The sequence below is a fragment of the Fulmarus glacialis genome, unplaced genomic scaffold, assembly GCF_000690835.1.
Source record: "Fulmarus glacialis isolate BGI_N327 unplaced genomic scaffold, ASM69083v1 scaffold38266, whole genome shotgun sequence".
In the NCBI taxonomy this organism is placed as follows: Eukaryota; Metazoa; Chordata; class Aves; order Procellariiformes; family Procellariidae; genus Fulmarus; species Fulmarus glacialis.
Genome location: NW_009218146.1, coordinates 1 through 17,448, shown reverse-complemented (window position 1 = coordinate 17,448; position 17,448 = coordinate 1). Strand labels below are relative to the sequence as shown.

Genomic DNA, 17,448 nt, shown 5'->3' with positions numbered 1-17,448 from the left:
ACGCTTCTGCTTCCAGCGTGGGGTTTTCTTCGGGCTTACACCATCTGTTTTCTGCTTTTGCCTTTTAGTTAAAGTCAGCGTAGGAGGACGTATTCTTGCACAGTGTAGCTCAAACTTGTTCTTTCTTTTAATTTTCAAATTGTTATTTGCCTCCGAGTATAGATAAGTGATAATTAGATAAGGCAAGGGGGAGGAGAAAACAACACTGAGATGACTGAAGAACTGACCCCGTGCCTTTTCCCCCTGGACTGTGGTATTCACCTGTCTGAGGACCTGTGCCTTTATGAATGAAAGAAACATTCTCATTTAGCTGAATATTATTTTTCTTATCATATATATTTTATCATAGCCTTCTAATTTTCATGCAGACTGACGCTGAATCTATTCCACAAGAACCTAGCAAAAGTTGAGCCCCTCCATCAGTTGAAGTTTCTGCATACTACTTTGTCTCGGAAAGGTCTGGAGGAGTTTTTTGATGATCCAAGAAACTGGGGAGAAAAAAATGTAAAGTCTGGTGAGTTATATTTAGTGTTTCTGATAGTGATCTTTGAGCCATTTATGCTCAGCTGAAATCTGACCTATTCTTTGAGTTATAGGAAGTATTCATAGCTACGTAAAACTTACTTTTTATATGTATATGTACATAAATATACTTATGCATTTTATGTCTGTTAATTTTATTTTTTCTGTGTTTACGAAAGCAAATAGCTATTATGTAGCAAAATATTTTACTGTAAATCCTCTGCCTTGCTCTTAAGCAAGAGTGTGTCCAAGAGGTGTTTTTTGATGAAATATACAATACCATGGAAGAAAAATATTTCAATGTAAAGATGCATCTTTCCCTGTTCCCAGCCTTTTACAAATACAAATAAACAGTACATGTCACTGCCTTTTTAATGTATTTGTATATTTAAAGCAAAGCTGAATATCCACAAGGATAGCTTTCCAAGAGGTGGTATTTTTTAAAAAAGTGATCCTTGTTCTGTTCAGTCAGCTGTGCCTGCTAGTAGAAGCACTTTTTTTTTTTTCAGAATAAGAGAACTTTGTTCTATTAAATTGATTTTAAAAAAAAATTTTTTTTTTTTTTTTTTACAGGGGATGCATGGAATATAAAGCAGCTAAGGGGCAAGAGTAGTGAAGACTTGCACAAACTTTGGTAAGTAACTTTTAGTGAAGTAGCTCCTCTTCTTTCAAAACAGCTCTGCACATTTTATTAAAATGTGGCTAGTGAACTTATTAGCCAGTAAATTTAGTCTGCCATACAGTTCTGCATGGGCTGAAGCCTGCTTTGGGCTTGGAGCAGCCCAAGTTCTGGTACTGCTCAGAATACGAAAGCTGTACTGCAGGTGTTTGTGTGACAGTTGTGTCCAGTACAAAGGGTTCAGGTTTGGTACGAAGAGGCTGACTTTGAGCCCTTTGGGGGTTGTTCGAACTGCAGGACAGACTTCGCTGGAAGTGACCTCTGGTGGGGCTAACCACTAAAATGGATCAGGTTGCTCAGGTCTGCATCCACTCCGATTTTTAAAGTTTCTGAGGCTGGAGATTGCATCACTACTCTAGACAACCTGTGCCAGGCCTAAACTAGTACTTAATTATTACTGTGAATAGTTTTTTCCTTGCTATATCTTGTCCTTTTGCTGTGCACCTTTAAGAAGAGTCTGTCTCTGTCAGGTAGTGGAAGACTACTTAGTGTTAACCTCTTCCCTCCTTAGCCTTCTTTATTCCAGGTTAAGTAAACCTGTCTTCCTCAGCCTCTCCTTGTATGTCCTGTATGTCAGCCCTCCCCTGCCCACCTCCGGGCTTTCGTTTCTTTGTATGAAGCTAGCAGGACGGGATGTGGGGTTATACGTGCTCTATCCAGCAGGGTAGTGAGTGAGTAATTGCCAATGCATCTAGAAATTATTTTTGAAGTACTGTGCTTTCTGATCTAGGTATGTCCTACTGAAGGAAAAAAACATGCTTTTAACTTTAGAGCAAGAATCGAAACGACAACTCAGGCCTATGCCAAGTCCAGAACGATTAGAAAAGGTAACTTTTTCATACTAGCTAAAAATATAACTCTAAAATTGTTGAGTGAAAGGTAAAGTATTTGTAAACTTGTTAAAGACTATTTTTTAAATATTTCCCTGATTTTAGTATAAGCACAAACACTGTGCTCAGGCAACATTGTGGGAAAGGCCTCTCCACCTGTTATAATGTTAAGAAATATTTTGCCATCTTCGTGCCCTGAAACTGCACTAGAGGATTTCTAGAAACTTCCTAGTAAACCCTTCACAAGGTTTTCTATCTACTTAACTGTTGCCAACTTCTTGCCTGACATTGTCTTTTCCAGACTTGTGCCCTTTGGTTCCTTGCTGTCCTCACTTTTGTCATCCCCTCCTCCTTTTGCATTACTGTGATTCTGCAACTAATTTAGTAAATTCTTTCCTCAGTATCTTTACCACTGAAAACTTCATTTACTTATAAATCAACTATGCTTATGTCTCAGAGATGGAAATCTACACCTTCACTGGCTAGTTAAATAATCCAGCTGTTTGACATGAGAGATACTCTGAGATACCCCCCCAATTTATCCAAATTAATTTGGGAAAAGCCTGACCTTTAAATTGTTCCTCTGAATTGCTTTGTATGGTTTATCATTTAACTGTATATTTGCCATCACATGCATCTGCAACTGTGTTATGATCTGGTTTTTGTGTTAGACATGGATTTGGTCTCCTACTCTTGTCATTTCACCACTGTACTTATAAATTAGGGAAGATCCAATATAAAAGTCTCCTCTGGATCTCCTGGTGTATCTTGTTCTAATTTATCATAATATGGTTTCTCAACTGTGATTTGTGATTCCCATTCTGAAGAGTATTTTCTGCTTAGTCCCACGTACATATCCATATTCAGCAACTGTGAATCACAGTAGAACTTGTTTTGGGAGGGAACTTTTTACGTGGCCCCAACATTTCAAAAGTCAATACTTACTAATTGCCTGTTTGGTTTTGGCTGAAGCCCAAGTAAAGAAGTCAAGCAGCAGTTAAATACTATGATTGCACCGAGACAAAATACAGCAATCTGCGTATTAAAATTAGCTCTGGCAGCTTCCCAGAGCATTTAACATGTTGCCATACGTAATGTGTGTTACAGTAATATTGTGTAGCAGACCTGACTAAAAACCTTCAACTCAAGTGTCATAGTTTGGTTAAAGCAGCTTCCTAATCAGCCAACAGGCATTATGGAGTCTGGTCACAGCCTCAAAGTGCAAACTAGAATAAAAAACAGCCATTACAAACCATCTGACAGAAGTTCATACAGCGTATCTTCTATTTGCTTCTCCTACTTTCTTCCTGCCTCAGAGCTTTCTATACTTACAGCATCAGCATTAGATCTAGCTTTATGTATTTAGCCAGGTAGTCTTAAATGAATATTCAGACTGTCAGTTATTTCATCTCTCTTCCCCTTGTTAGTTAGTTGTTTTTTTAAGCATCCATTCTTTACCGTTCTGGTACACAGGGCCAGTTCAGCTGTTTCACTCAGTCCACAACAGAGATTACTCATGATGGAACTCCTAGTGTGTTTTACTTTTGCTTTTCCTTTAAATTTTGTCCTAGATCTTCATTTGAGATCTTTTAAATTGTCAGCATTGTGTTTTGTTGGCTCATCCTGAAACTATTTCCTATTTCCAGGTAGAAAAATCTATGAAAAATATAGACTTGGTTGTCAGAGAAAGAGAAATTGCTTTGAGGCTTTTACAAACTGGCCATGAAAAACCAGTACCTGGCGAGTGGAGACATGACTTCTTAGGACGCACCTACTGGTATGGGAAAGAGAACTTTTTTTCATGTGTGAACTTTTCTTGTGGTATGTGTCTTTACCAGAAAATTCTTATCTAATCAAGAAAGGATGTATATACTGTATAGAAAGAAACATGTTTTCTGGTCAGCATTCAGGTGCTTCTTGAGTTTAAGTTGTGTTTTTTTTTTTTTATGTGGTTATAATTGTTGCTAAATAATTCAGTGGCAAATTCTACCATTAATTATAACAGAATTAGTTCTTTGGAACTAATATGATTTCTGTGCTTGGAGGATGTGTTACTATAGTGATTTTGTAACACGTGAACGAACTAGGGAGTACTGTTCAAGTTGAACCATCTGGACTTCCTAGTTATAATGCAAAATCCACATACTAGGGGATAACTGTGTTCTGACTGCACCACTCAAAGTATTGCATGAGACCACATAAACATCCGTTGGAATTCCATACTAGTCTTGGCAGGCATTTAGCTTACTTAGAAGCTTCTACCTTTAGAATTATTTATTTTCCAGATACTTTGAATAATCTGTAATTTTGGGTGATGACGCTGAAGGTTCTGGCAGGACTTGCCAGTTCAGTATTTTACCCTCATCATATTGATGCTTGAAGCAATAATTACAGTATTCAGCTCTGCAGTAACAGTGTAGATAACAGAAGGTCACACGTTATTATAATGGTGAATTTTGAGTTGTTATCCATTTCTTTAGCCATTACATATAAATCAGCAGAGTACTAAATGTGCTAACCCCTAGATTTACATCTCTAGGGATAAGGCTTTTGTACACCTTTTTCTGCTTGGAAACATTGTCCACAAAGAAGGGTTTGCCCATATATTTGGAAGTCCAGTCCCCAGTTAAAGCAGGGGGAAGGAGCAGACGACATGAAACGGTCTTTAAGCACAAGCAGAAACTCTGCAATACACATAATAGTAGGTCTGACACAATCTGGATGTACTGGAGTCTGTAGGTAAGTCTGCACAAGCCATCTGTGCAGCCCATATGCAAAAGAAACCCCGAACAGAAATAATAGAATCTATATTTAGAGGGAAAGACTTATGTTCAGGCAGATTTGCGCTTGATATGACACTCAAACACTGGCATTTAAAAGAAAATTGTAGTAGAAACAGAACTCTCCTCACACAGCTTGTTCACGTCAGGTTTTGAAAGTTTTCTTATGAAGGAGTAGCTTTAAAATATAAATGCAAAGAATCATTATCTATATTGGGCCCTCTCTTCAAACATCTACAGTTTTTAAAGCAAGACCACTTTCTACAGAAAGACGCTGAGCTACGTATGAGATGTAGTTACAAACCAAGCTAGCAATAGAGCTGAAAGTAAATACCCACATATAAATTTTGCAATCTACTGGTCAGACCACTTTATCACCCTACTGTAATCAAGTGTAACTGGTAGAATCCAAGAATGAAGACAAAGTATACATTCTATAATCACTTTTATCTATCTTTAACAGGTACACTTATAAGGAATGGCCAATACCATGGTACTTGAACAAAAAATACAAAAAGAGGAAATTCTATTACTTACCTCATGTCAATCACTTCATCAGGTAAAAAGACTTTTTTGACATGGAAAGATATTTTCTGATCTGTTCCTCAGTCCTCCTTATTCCACTTTGCAAGCAAAAAATAGTAGTAATCTTGTTGTTCTGTTGTTTTCACAGCTAGTAGACTGAAAAGGTTTTTTAAAGTTACAGCCTGCTCTCTTTCTTTTTGCTCTTCCCATCTTAGTTACTAAGAGACTTGGTTATCTATGAAGTTGCACTGTAAAAAAAAAAATTTTACATGCAGAGTACCTAAGATCCTCCCAGAGGTTGAATTTCTGTAGAATTCAAAAGCAGAAGAAAAAAAATAGTTTGCTTTGCAGTCATTTTTGCTTATCGAAAGCAAATACTGAAGTTGTTAATCACTGGGAGCCTCTATTTGATTAGGGGGGTGAGCTCATTAAGGATGTTACAAGCTATGTAGAAATTAACCACACTGACTTCTTTATTTCAGGCTCAGACTTGAAAAATCTTTACGTAGAAGGGCAAGAAGGCAAAACCTAGAGAAGACAAGGCGGAAGGTCTTGGAAAGGAAGTTCCCTCACCTTGCTGTAAAATCTCAGAGCTAGTAACATGCTGGAAGAGCACTGCAAGCAATTGGTCTGGTGTCTTTGTGACTGGAATGTGAAACAACTTCTGAAACCAGCGAACAACTCGACTGAGCATTCCGGAGAGTCTCCGTCGTCTGTCTTTTTTTTTTTTTTTTTTTAATCCCTCATTTGACTTAAATTAAACTTGTGATCTGGAATTAAAAAGCAGCTTTGGTGCATAACTGAAATTAATCCAACAGTTGTTTCTAGAAACATTTGCAAAATGATGTATTAACCAACTATTATAAGTGAGACATATATGATTAGCAGTGAAAAGCAGCAACTGATGGCCAGATGAAAGTACAAAGTGCAGCGATAATATTTACCTGGTTTAGCTTAACAAATGTGCATTAAAACCAGACAGAAACATGACAGCCTCTGAAGCTCACATACTAGCCTTTGTTCCCTGATCATCCGAGTTACGGGTATGTCACATGTACTTTCTGCGTAAAAGCATGGGAAAATATGCTCTTCAGTCTGCTATGAGGAACTTCTTCCCTGTTAAGTCTGGCTTGTTAGAGTATAAAATATTTAGCATGTGAACTTTTAATAATGCAGTCTTTATACCTAGATTTCTAGATACCTGTGACAAATTCAAACATTTGTGCAATGTGGTTTTTTGTAGCGTGCGAAATGTTTGCAGGAAGACTGGTAATAGTCTTTTATGAAACTGAAGTAGAAAGGCACTGCTACTGCTCCCAGTTGATGGTAAACACCTACTTCATGAAAGCTTTTAACTGTCAGATGAGGTTGTGTAGAAATTTAGAACAAAGTCACAAATACTAGTCATGTTCTATGCAATATGATCTGATAAAACATTGGAAACTCCAAGGGAACCAAAACTGTAGGAGATAGACACGTCTGTCTCCATCATCTTGACCTTCAGTTACTCCTCTGCATCACACAAACTACCCACTTCTTAAACAGAAACTGTTTACAGTGGTGAGAAAACCCCAGAAAGTGTTTTGCTCTTCATATGGTGCTACAACATTCAGAGATATTACCATCGTAGTGTAATTCTTTTAAGAAGATACACAGAAGATAAAAGTTGATTAGACGTAATGAAACCTAAGTGTATGACACAGAAGGAAAGCTTTGACTTTAAAGTAAAAAAATCGACTTCATAGTCAATTCATGGAGAAAAAACAAAAAAGCTTACTTTGTATCTTCACCTCTAGCTACAAACTGTCCAGTCAATCTTAGTACTTCCCTGGTGCCACAGTAACTTTATAAAGCATTACTGTTTGCGGTGGGCTAAGATACAAGTTCAGTTGACGTTCCACATTCTACTTGAATGTAAACTAGACTAAGTCTTTTTCTTCAACAGCTGGTGTCTTATATCACCTATTGTAGTGGGTTTAAAGTTTGCCTCATTTTGTGGTTTGTCAATAGCTTTGAAAATCTGGAGCAAGCAACTCTGTCTCAAGAGCAACTACTGGTTATCATGATAAGACAAGAGCAGGCTGTTTGATAAATTACTTTATTGTTTAGAGGTAATGTGAAACTGTTTTCAACTAAAGGCCTCATCATTATTTACCCACAAGGTCTTTTAGGATATGAAAAATGTAGCAGTACTGTATACATTGTTTTTTTTTTAAAATCAGTTAAATGCTATTTGGTTTTCCACAGCTTTTAAGATAAGGAGCAAAACTTCATTGTGTCCCAATACAGAACATCACACAGTTGTAAATTAAAGTAAGCTTAACAGCAACATAGAGCTGCATCTTGACAGCCAATTCCGGCTGAAAAAAAAAATCACCCTACTTCCTCTGACCCTGAGTGCACAGTCCCCGTGCAAAACGCAGGCACTTACTGACCCTGCTATGAGTCAGCTGAGGGAGCTGTACCAGCAACAAACAAGTAGTGACGGCCCCTTTGAGTTACAGCTCCCTGTAAAATGTCAAGCCACATCCTGAGGTCTTCTGTGACTATTCTCCTTGTCTTGGAGAGACAATTCCTTGCCTTAACTTCCCTAGCTCAAACAAGTTTTGCTTCTCGCCTACATCACAAAGGGATTATATACATTCTTAGAAATCAGGTGGAAAGCACCGAGTGTTTACTGAAATGAAATTGCTCCATAACAGAAAATTAGCAAACCAGTGCTTAATATAACATTCACTAAGTGGAATGTAACACTTTCATTAGACAGGAAAACTTTACAGTGAACTGAGTCACCTAAAAAGTAGATCACTAAATACAAACTTTTCATTTTTAAAACAGAAGAGTAACTTTCTCTGCAAGTACTCACAAAGTTGCTCAAATATAAAAGACCAAATTTTATTTTTTAAGAGAGAAATAAGAGCAATTTAAGGCCAAAGTACCAGCAAGGAAGACTAATATGTGAAAGTAGACAGATTTTTTATAAATTTGCACGGGCATTTGCAAGATTATGCCTCTATTAGCTAACCTGTAAAGCTGTTCCCAGGAAAAGATACTAGAGAAAATAGACATTTATACAAAATTATAAAATGCTTGTTACATGAATTATTGCTTTACAAGGGATGTAAACATCCTTTTTCTATGATAGTACCAATTAGGTCTCTCAAAATCTCTAAGGTTTGTTAAAATGGAACTTGAATTATGCAAAAAATCCAATATAAACTTTCTACAAAAAAGAGTCCATCCCATTCCTGAGTACGCTAAAGCTATAAAACAGAAGGAGCACTGAGCAGGCAGCAGTTTTCACAGTAAGAGGTTTAAGGACATTTTCTTTCTACACATTGTTTCCCTCCTTCTTCATATTCTTGTTTAGAAATCCACATCTGTTGAAAAGTACCCTACAAAAAAAAAAAAACAAAACAACCAAAAAAACACACACAATAAAAAAAATAATCAGAAAACAAATGAAGGTTAAGTGAAACATGATTAGCTTTTCCTAGGAGGAAAAACAAGCAAGTCTTTACATTAAATGATGTAAGAGGACTTCATCTGCTTAACTATCTTTTCCTTTGAGTTTTACATTGCTAGCGATTAAACTGAAGACAGGAAGTTGCAGTACTGAAAGCTGATGTCAGTCTCCCTTTCCCATACTCCTAAATTAATCCCCACAAACCATTTCAGTACTCACTTAAGCTCAGGAATATGATGCAAAAACAGGTTTGTTACTTTCATGGTGTACTATACACGTGTCATTTCTAGATATCGTATTTCAAGCCTGTACCTTGCCATTAAAAAAGGAAGAATGTGGCAAGTTATTTGTGGATTGGAAATGCTCACGTTGTCTTGTTTTTTAAATATATTCCCTTCAGCTTACCACAAGAATAGACAAGATTACAATTGCTACGGTAGCACAAACTGCAATGCACACGCACGCGGAATTAGATTTTTGGGTGACAGCGCTGCTTAGCATAGCAACATAGTAACACAGGTTTACTAACCAAAGAAGCTAAAATCGAACCACCAATCCACGAGCTGAACCTCCGCTCCACTGTTGTGTTGTTCGCTATCAACTTCAGGCGCATGCTCTAAATAGAAAAGGAGGTAAAATGAAAGAACAATCAGCCAAATTGTAGGATGGTGACCTTTAGGGACAAGAAAAGGACAGCTCAAGGAACTTCGTGTATATATCAACATGCAGGTGAAAAAGGTCAATTTTATTAAACTTGCAATAATGCTCATCTGCCCTGTACTTAGAATTCAAGAACAGCCATAGTGGAACAGAACATGTGTGGCTTTTATCTTGTCTCCCAACAGGGGGCAGAGGCAAATGCTTAAGGCTAGAAATAGAACAAGTAGAGAGCAATAACACTCACAGTATACATCGTCATCTCTAACACTAGGCTACTTAAAACGTGCACTGGGACTAAAATGCCTAATGTTGCTGAACTTAATTAATCCAGTCCAGTTTAGACCCATTTATTCCTTTTGCTTTCAAAATGCCTTGTAGCGATAAAGTCTTTGAATTTCAATGGGTTCCTCCTCAGCTATTACAAGAAGCAGTGAGTAACTACCTTTCTCAGTTTCTCATAACATTCATGATTTCAGAGTTGCTACAAGTAGAATATTTTTTCTTGAATATGAATATTCAAATATCATAAGCTATATGTGCTCTCAAGAACCCAGGTGTAAGGTATTAATACTTTCTTTGACATCAAGTGATTAAAAAAAAAATACAAGTATGTTAAATCACCAGGTTTTATCTACGAGTAGGTTGAGTTGTCTGTAGAATCCAGGAAGAACAATTCCCATGACAAAGTGACAAAACCTCAGGCAGAATGACTGAATGTGCCTCAACTTAGTCAGCAACACTTCAGAAGAGAGGCCATCAAGGGAAATAGTGTCTGTTGCTTATCAAGTGATTAAAAAAAAAATACAAGTATGTTAAATCACCAGGTTTTATCTACGAGTAGGTTGAGTTGTCTGTAGAATCCAGGAAGAACAATTCCCATGACAAAGTGACAAAACCTCAGGCAGAATGACTGAATGTGCCTCAACTTAGTCAGCAACACTTCAGAAGAGAGGCCATCAAGGGAAATAGTGTCTGTTGCTTAGGGACAACTACAGAACTTAGAATCACAATGGAATGGAGAAGTAAAATATTCAGAAAGCAGTTATAATATCTGCTGGAATTCATTTCATGCAAGAACTTTTCAAGACTTCTTTCTTTTCTTTAGAGAAGGAGGAGATTTCTTACCCCACAGAAATCTCTTCAGCTGTTGGGTTCCTAGCAAAGTCAAAGCTATGATACATGCTTGTGTATTTATGTGGCAGAAAAGCAAAATGATAGGTAACTCAACGCAGTAATTAAAAGAGTTGTTTTACCGGCGGAGTTTTCTGAGACAGTTCTCTGTTCAATCTGTCTGTGAAACTCTGTATTAGAGTGTTTCCTCCTGCTACAATCACACTGCCATAGAGGCCCTAAAAAGAGAATAAGCAACCTACAATATTAACTCTGAAATAATTCTGAAAACAATTGTTTCACAGAATAGAGAGGAATGGCACACAAGTACATATAATCAACAGCAATAACACATCATCTGATGCCAGCAATATTACCTCTCCCAATCCAATTAATTTTTTAATCACTTGAAAAATATTTCAAGACAGCTTAATATTAATCTATACAAGGAAGACAGAAGCTATGTGATTAATGATGCTAGATGATTTCACAGAGTATTTTCTACTGTAGAGAACCCCACACTTACAGATACCTCCTGTATCCAAACTGCTGGTTTCCTTACAGCTGGATGTTCCAACCACAAAGGAAAACCCCACAGCACTGCAACAGTTTTCAATCTCACTAATGCTGCAGTTGGTGAACACAAATCACGGCCTGGCCTACTAAGCCAGCCTGACATGCAAGTTCAGAGGAAAAATTTTTGAAACAACTGCCATGCAGTCCGTATCAAACTTGACTATTTTCAAATTGACACCTGAGAAAGTTAGAACAGTTTTAAAAAGAAAGTTTTCCCTTAAAACCTCTTTTCTTCCTTCTACTCTCTACAAAAGTTCCATATGATTGTTATGTTTAGAAAGTTTATCTGCCATGCCCAAAAATCTGCAGATATCAGTCAAAGTTATGAACATAAAATGCTCATCTGAAGCCAATCCAATGCACATTATGCAGTGCCAGCCAAAAAATCCAGACATTAGCATTTAAATATAGGTAGAAACACTGAGTAAAAGTAAAAAATCCTGATTTAGCATTTTGTAAGACAAAACAGTAATTGTACATATTCCTATATACAAATATGTAATACTTAGAGAATTATTCTAAAGTGTTTATCATTATCCTAGGAAATCCACATTTCTTCATCAACAGTGTTCTAGTCCCAAAAAATTATATCAGCACAAAAATACCTATGCCTTAAAATAATACATGTCTGACTAACACTTACCGGCCTGATGTCTATATCACACATTCCAACACTTGTTGTGACAACGTGGCTCACACCCAACATCGTGTTACCAGATAAACCCTAGAATTAAAATTAGTAAGTTACACATCATCGCTTCAAAAGCGCAAGGCATATAGAAGCCCTGAATATGTTGAATTTACAAATATTACTAGAGAGGGAGCTAAGCATTTTTTAGGGAAGGAAAAAAAAAATTCCTATTTTCCCATTCAGCTCATCACCACCCATTTTTAACTACATTTCATCCTTTGCTAGCCCAACCCTAAAACAACACAGGCAAATTGTACCCCCAAGAGAACGACACAGTGTAAATACACACATACAAATCATGAAATTAAGAACATCATACAAAAGGAAGCCATGTGATAATCTAATAATTTAAAGCCTTCAAATTACTACATATCATAGTTGTTTTACCTTTACATTAGAAGGGTCAAACAATCCCTCAGGAATTTTTAGACGCTCAGCACCAAAGTCACAGTTATAGCCGTTGGGGAACTCGTAATGAACTGTCGGCATCTGCGCTGCTACCCTACAGCATTAGTCACAAAGTAACGTATTAAAGTGCAATGCAAACACGATGTTAAGTTCTCTAAGTAGCGTTATAAACCAAGGTTTCAACTGGAATATTGTGATTGATATGACTTACACTTCCGATAATATTTATTATGATCTCATATATCTTGGAATATTAAATAAAAAATTATCACCTGGATGTACACTGTATTTCTACTTTCAGAAATAAACAGATTTTATCTAAAAACTGATTCTGTAATAAAACCAGCCAACAGCAATGAACAGGCTAAGCACCCCATGCACAACTGATAATTAACTTTACAAGAAGGAAAACAGTGACGTACTGTTCATCATAAGTTGAATCTGATACTTGGAGGACGGAAGCTTGGAAGTCCTGAATGACACACTATGGAGTTAAGAATAATATGGTTATACAAATTTCAGTCTTCAGTTTGATAGAATTTATAGAATTGATACTGACATTTTAAAGATTTTCTAGTTCTTCAAGAGGAAAACCTGATATACTTGCAAACAAAGCTTGTTTATGGGACATCTAGGGGAGTTTGAGAGTGGGAGAAATGACCTACTTACATTACACATGTAATTGTGCCAGGACCTAGTGACCTGGGGTAACTTCTCTTTTCTCTTCCAATTTGCCGGCGACCCCTCACGAACCGCCTCCTGAGATTGCAGGAAACATGATCATCAGCTAACCATTTAAGCCTCTGCACAAGCAAATGCTTACGAAATGAAATTACTTTCCCACCTTTGAAGCAATCATATATGGAGGAATTATCTCTATGTTCATTTCCTGAAACAATTCCCGGCACTGCATAGTAATAAAGTCTCCTGCAAGTGGTGATTTTACAATACCTAAAAGACAAAAAAAAAAAAAAAAAAAAAAAAAAAAAAAAAAAAAAGGAAAAAACCAAGGACAAAACCAAAAAAACCCCACCCCCCACCCATCTAGAAAGCACTGAAATCATGAATAGACTCTCCCAACAAACTATTTGTCAGTGAACGCCATTAGGATTTTTTTCCCCATATTTAAGGGGATACAGTTTTTTTGTTTTTAAGTCTGTGTAAAAGCAGAAAGAAAGCTAACTCGACCTTGATACTGCAAGGCTATTATCCATGAAAATTTTTACCTTGCTGAAGTACGTATCCATCATGCACTGGAATAGCAGTGGTGTGTGTTGCTCCACTATCCAAAATGAGACCTGTAGATCTCCCATTAGCAAAACTGGCCAAAATGATTAAGGAAAATATTGTAATTTTCACTTTAGAAAAAAATGTTGCCATACAATTAGAGCATAACTAGGAATGAGGACCCCTATGCGTATTCCTTGGCTCTATGAAAGGATTTTCCATTTTCCAGCACATATCTTCTTTCTATGAAGCGCACAACCTCATAGAGAGAACAGCATTTAACTTCTCTCTGAACTAACTTGAGCTTTGGACGTACAACAGTGAGACTTCATGTCAATACTATGCAGCAAGTACATCCAACTCATTTAGACTGAAGCTGAAAACATGTTATTAGTTTAAAATAATTACAAATATTCATCTTAAGGCTATGGGAACTTCAAGCTCTAATTATTGTATATAGTAGTCTGGACAACACCATTTCAGGTCTGTAATATTCTTACCCACGGTATACAATGGGAAAAAAATAAAAAATACCAAAAAAAAAAAAAAAAAGACATCGCCTCCAAGAAAAACAGTCAGATTGGGAGAACTTCAAAACTGAGCTCTAAAGCTTTAAAGTTCAGAAATGGAATTTGTTTACTTCCTCCTTAGATGTTTACGGAAAAATTAATTTGAAAGAAGAAAAGTCAGACATACTGTTATACTAAGAATTGCCTAGAATAAGTTTACCATAATTTCCTGAGGGGTGGAAAAACCAAAAAGCGGTGAAGCATTCCAAAGGATACGCTGTTAGAACAGCGGTTTTACACAAGAAAAAAGCAGGGATGTTGTAGTGTTCAAACATCAATTCAGTCAGTTTTTCACGCTTTGCTCTAGTATTCCACTAGAAAAAAAATAAACCAAACCACAAATAAGTGACCAAAAGGAAGATATGTTTATCTTGAGGATCATTAGAACACACTATAAGAATGCTAACATAATAAAGAAGTAATTAGAATTATTATAGCCACAGTTTTAAATCATATCAAAATTCTGTAGAGACAGATTGCTAGTAATTTACTTCTTTAGAACCTTTTTTATTCCAACTCTACAACAATACATTAAAGCTTATCTATCACACAGAATTAAAAGTCATATACACTTTTACTGTTACAACAGAGATTTCTTCATACTTCTACAGCTCTTCCGGTATCAGTCTCTCAAAGAACTCTCTAAAACAAGCAACGTGCCCATTTTACAAGGGGAAAGATACATGAAATAACTTGCCCAGTTGAAAGAAAAATAAATCCAGATCTTCCTGTTTCCAAGGTATCTTCCTACTGTACTTGTTCTACTGTACTTGTGATTAAGCCAGGATATGTATGAAACATTCTACACATTACTGGAAACATGAAGTTTTTTCCAAGCCAATATGTTAAAGTAAGATTAGTTCTGTAAGGAGAATGTTAATGGGAACCTCTATTGAGACACCCACTGAGCCAACAAACATGAAATAACCATTGCAAATTCATCCATACTCCACAAGCTACAATTCAACACAAGGGAATAATGAAAAAGAAAATCCTTTTCGTAAGCTTTTATTAAAGAAAGGCATAACTTTTGTATGGCATGTCTACCTTTTGTATTCTGACTTTAAGATCTGCCCTTCAAATGCTGAGCATTATTAAATGACAGAAACCTTGCCCAATTATTTTCCCAGAAATTTGTATTCATCCACTTCACTTACCTTACAGGGCCATTTACAGAAATGAAGACAGAAAAATTAAAACTTCTCCATTACAAATATTATTCTCTGTCACATAATATTAGTTGAAAGGCTGAATGAAGTGACAGGTTTTCAATGGCATTTTATTAAGCATAACTTAATACATAATAAGACCTCCAAACATCTTTTTGCTTTTATTCTAGGCAATAAACTGAGATTTTTTTTTTTTAATTTTGACTTCTTTTCGATAAGTGAAAAACAACAGCACATTGTAAATACTTTCTAATACAACTCATGCAAACTATTTAAAATTGTTTTCTTTTTTAGACATTTTTCTTAAACAGATTACTTTCCAGATCCTGGCAAAGTATTTTAAAATTGTTATTTCTGTAGCTAAGTTTTAACACTTGTAACCTACAAACCCATGTCAGACTTGTTCAAGACTAATGTTTGTAGATAAGCAAGAAGACACATTTAAGACTTATCAAAATGCAAAGCTGCTTTTACTCACTGGTGCTTCGGACATAAGGACAGGATGCAAACTTGCTTCAGATTTAATATGCATCTTGTAAGTGTGATCCAAAATTGCCTGGAAACTATCCCAGTCTTCAACTGTAACAACATTGAAGCGAGCAGATTAGTTAGTTCTAAGTTTTGTTCCATTTCATAAATACATAAAGGTTTTCCAATGTTTTTTTTCTGCGTAGAGCTCTTCAGTCAAAAGCTATCCTCAGCAGACATACACTTCCTTTAATAGCTTTGCAGAATTCTCTTCCTCTGTAAGCATCATGATCACAATATTTCAACAATTATGCTGAAAGTCCACTAACACTGTAAACCAACTATACTTCATGCAATTTGTAAACCAGGTGTCCGTTCTTACGGCTTCTGTTGCCATACATAGCATCTGTTTACATGAAAGCTATGACTTTTTGCAGCCTAGCAATGCTATTTTAAAAACAGGTAGAAAAAGACAGAGCACCATACTCATTCCATTTTTTAAAGGTGAAATGGCCTCCATATTTTCCCTTGGAACTCTCAGGGCATTGGTGTCTATATAGTAAGTCGGGCCCCCTTGTTTGCCTTTGTCACCATCTATCTCCATCAGAGTGCTGCCATTGTCTCTTTCTAGCACCACACCAATGGCTGTTGGAAAATCAACCTGTAAGGCAAAAGGTAAGCAGTATATGAGAATAATTAATGTTTTGGGTGGTTTTTTTGCTCATAAATTCAGAGCTTTCCTTACACAATACAGTCAGAACAAAACCCAGTGTATTCTGAAAACTCGTAACTAACAAACAAGATCTAAGGCACAAATTCATGTTGCATTTCCATTGAGTCCACACAGATTCTCACCTTTGGACAGTCCTCGCCTGCATAGCCTGCTCTCACTGTATACGAGCCAATGTCAAAAACAAGAGCCCCAACTTCATCTGAAAAGATTGTTAATAAAGAGGTAGTGAATTATTATTACGCTCTACTACAATCCTGACCTTTCCCTGCCCACTGTCTGTTTTGCTTGCAAAAGAAGAAAAGCAAGTCAAGGCATCTTTTTCAAGGCAAGGAGAAACTTCTCTATTCAGAATTCCAGTTACCAGAGAGCTATTAGAAGACTACAGATAGGCTTTAACGGAGACATTGCAATACTTTCCTTCAGCATATGTAAAAGGGGAATTTTAACAGAAGAGGGAGAACATAGTTGCATCTAAACGGATTACAATACAAAGCTTTCAAAAAGTGCTAATTTAAGTGTCACGCAAATCCAGGTGAGCCCTGACCTGCCGGGGGTGATCGGAATTAGAAAGGTGGGTCTGAAAACACCAACTCTGTCAGCGAAGGCTGCCACACCATGAAGCACCCTCATCCTTGTGGGCCCCGATCCTCGTTGAGGTGCTCTGCACACCCTGAAGAAAACCAAAGTCTGGAACAAAACACCCGGACTTTCGTCCTTATGGAAGGGTGTACAGAAGTGCTCTGGGAGGAAACTACACCCCAGTTTCCAAACCGCGGGGTCTTCTCGGGCCACCCGGCACCCGAGCAGCGCTAATTCAGCCCAAGGCCACGGCTTGGCCGGTCTCCGGGGGAAGCATCTCTCAGCGAAACGACGCCGGGAGGGACATAAACAAGGCCTGCTGCCGCCTTCTCTTCCTCACACATGTCGCCACCCCGCGCCTAAGAAACGGAGGGACCGGGAGGGCTCCGGCTCCGGGAGAGCCGTGCCGCGGCCCCCCCACTCGGGGCCTGAGGGAGCGGCGGGGAGGCGGGAAGC

General features: G+C 37.3%; 2 protein-coding genes across 2 annotated transcripts; one reads left to right on the top strand and one right to left on the bottom strand.

Annotated features, from left to right (window-relative positions):
- Positions 1 to 368: 368 nt before the first annotated feature.
- MRPL47 (mitochondrial ribosomal protein L47) lies at positions 369 to 6,136 on the top strand (the record flags this gene model as incomplete). Its single annotated transcript, XM_009579948.1, has 6 exons — positions 369 to 514; positions 1,096 to 1,156; positions 1,932 to 2,028; positions 3,678 to 3,808; positions 5,275 to 5,370; positions 5,819 to 6,136. Coding segments are annotated over 6 exons (646 nt in total), but the record flags the coding sequence as incomplete, so codon positions are not given.
- A 1,896-nt stretch (positions 6,137 to 8,032) lies between these two features.
- ACTL6A (actin-like 6A) lies at positions 8,033 to 17,336 on the bottom strand. Its single transcript, XM_009579947.1, has 14 exons — positions 17,243 to 17,336; positions 16,536 to 16,612; positions 16,167 to 16,341; positions 15,691 to 15,791; positions 14,260 to 14,357; positions 13,474 to 13,568; positions 13,092 to 13,198; positions 12,917 to 13,006; positions 12,670 to 12,731; positions 12,227 to 12,341; positions 11,792 to 11,872; positions 10,716 to 10,811; positions 9,332 to 9,418; positions 8,033 to 8,731 (listed from the first exon to the last, which is right to left on the bottom strand). The coding sequence occupies exons 1-14, from the start codon at positions 17,334 to 17,336 to the stop codon at positions 8,651 to 8,653; spliced, it is 1,359 nt and encodes a 452-aa protein (XP_009578242.1). The 3' UTR covers positions 8,033 to 8,650.
- Positions 17,337 to 17,448: the final 112 nt, after the last annotated feature.

Excerpts from the sequence above, each read along its gene's own strand:
- ACTL6A (XM_009579947.1), bottom strand. The coding sequence starts at position 17,336 with ATGTGTGAGGAAGAGAAGGCGGCAGCAGGCCTTGTTTATGTCCCTCCC. Across the intron at positions 14,358-15,690 it reads TCCTTATGTCCGAAGCACCA|TGGAATACTAGAGCAAAGCG; the intron begins GTGAGTAAAAGC and ends TTTTTTTTCTAG. Across the intron at positions 11,873-12,226 it reads TTGACCCTTCTAATGTAAAG|GGTTTATCTGGTAACACGAT; the intron begins GTAAAACAACTA and ends TTTTAATTCTAG.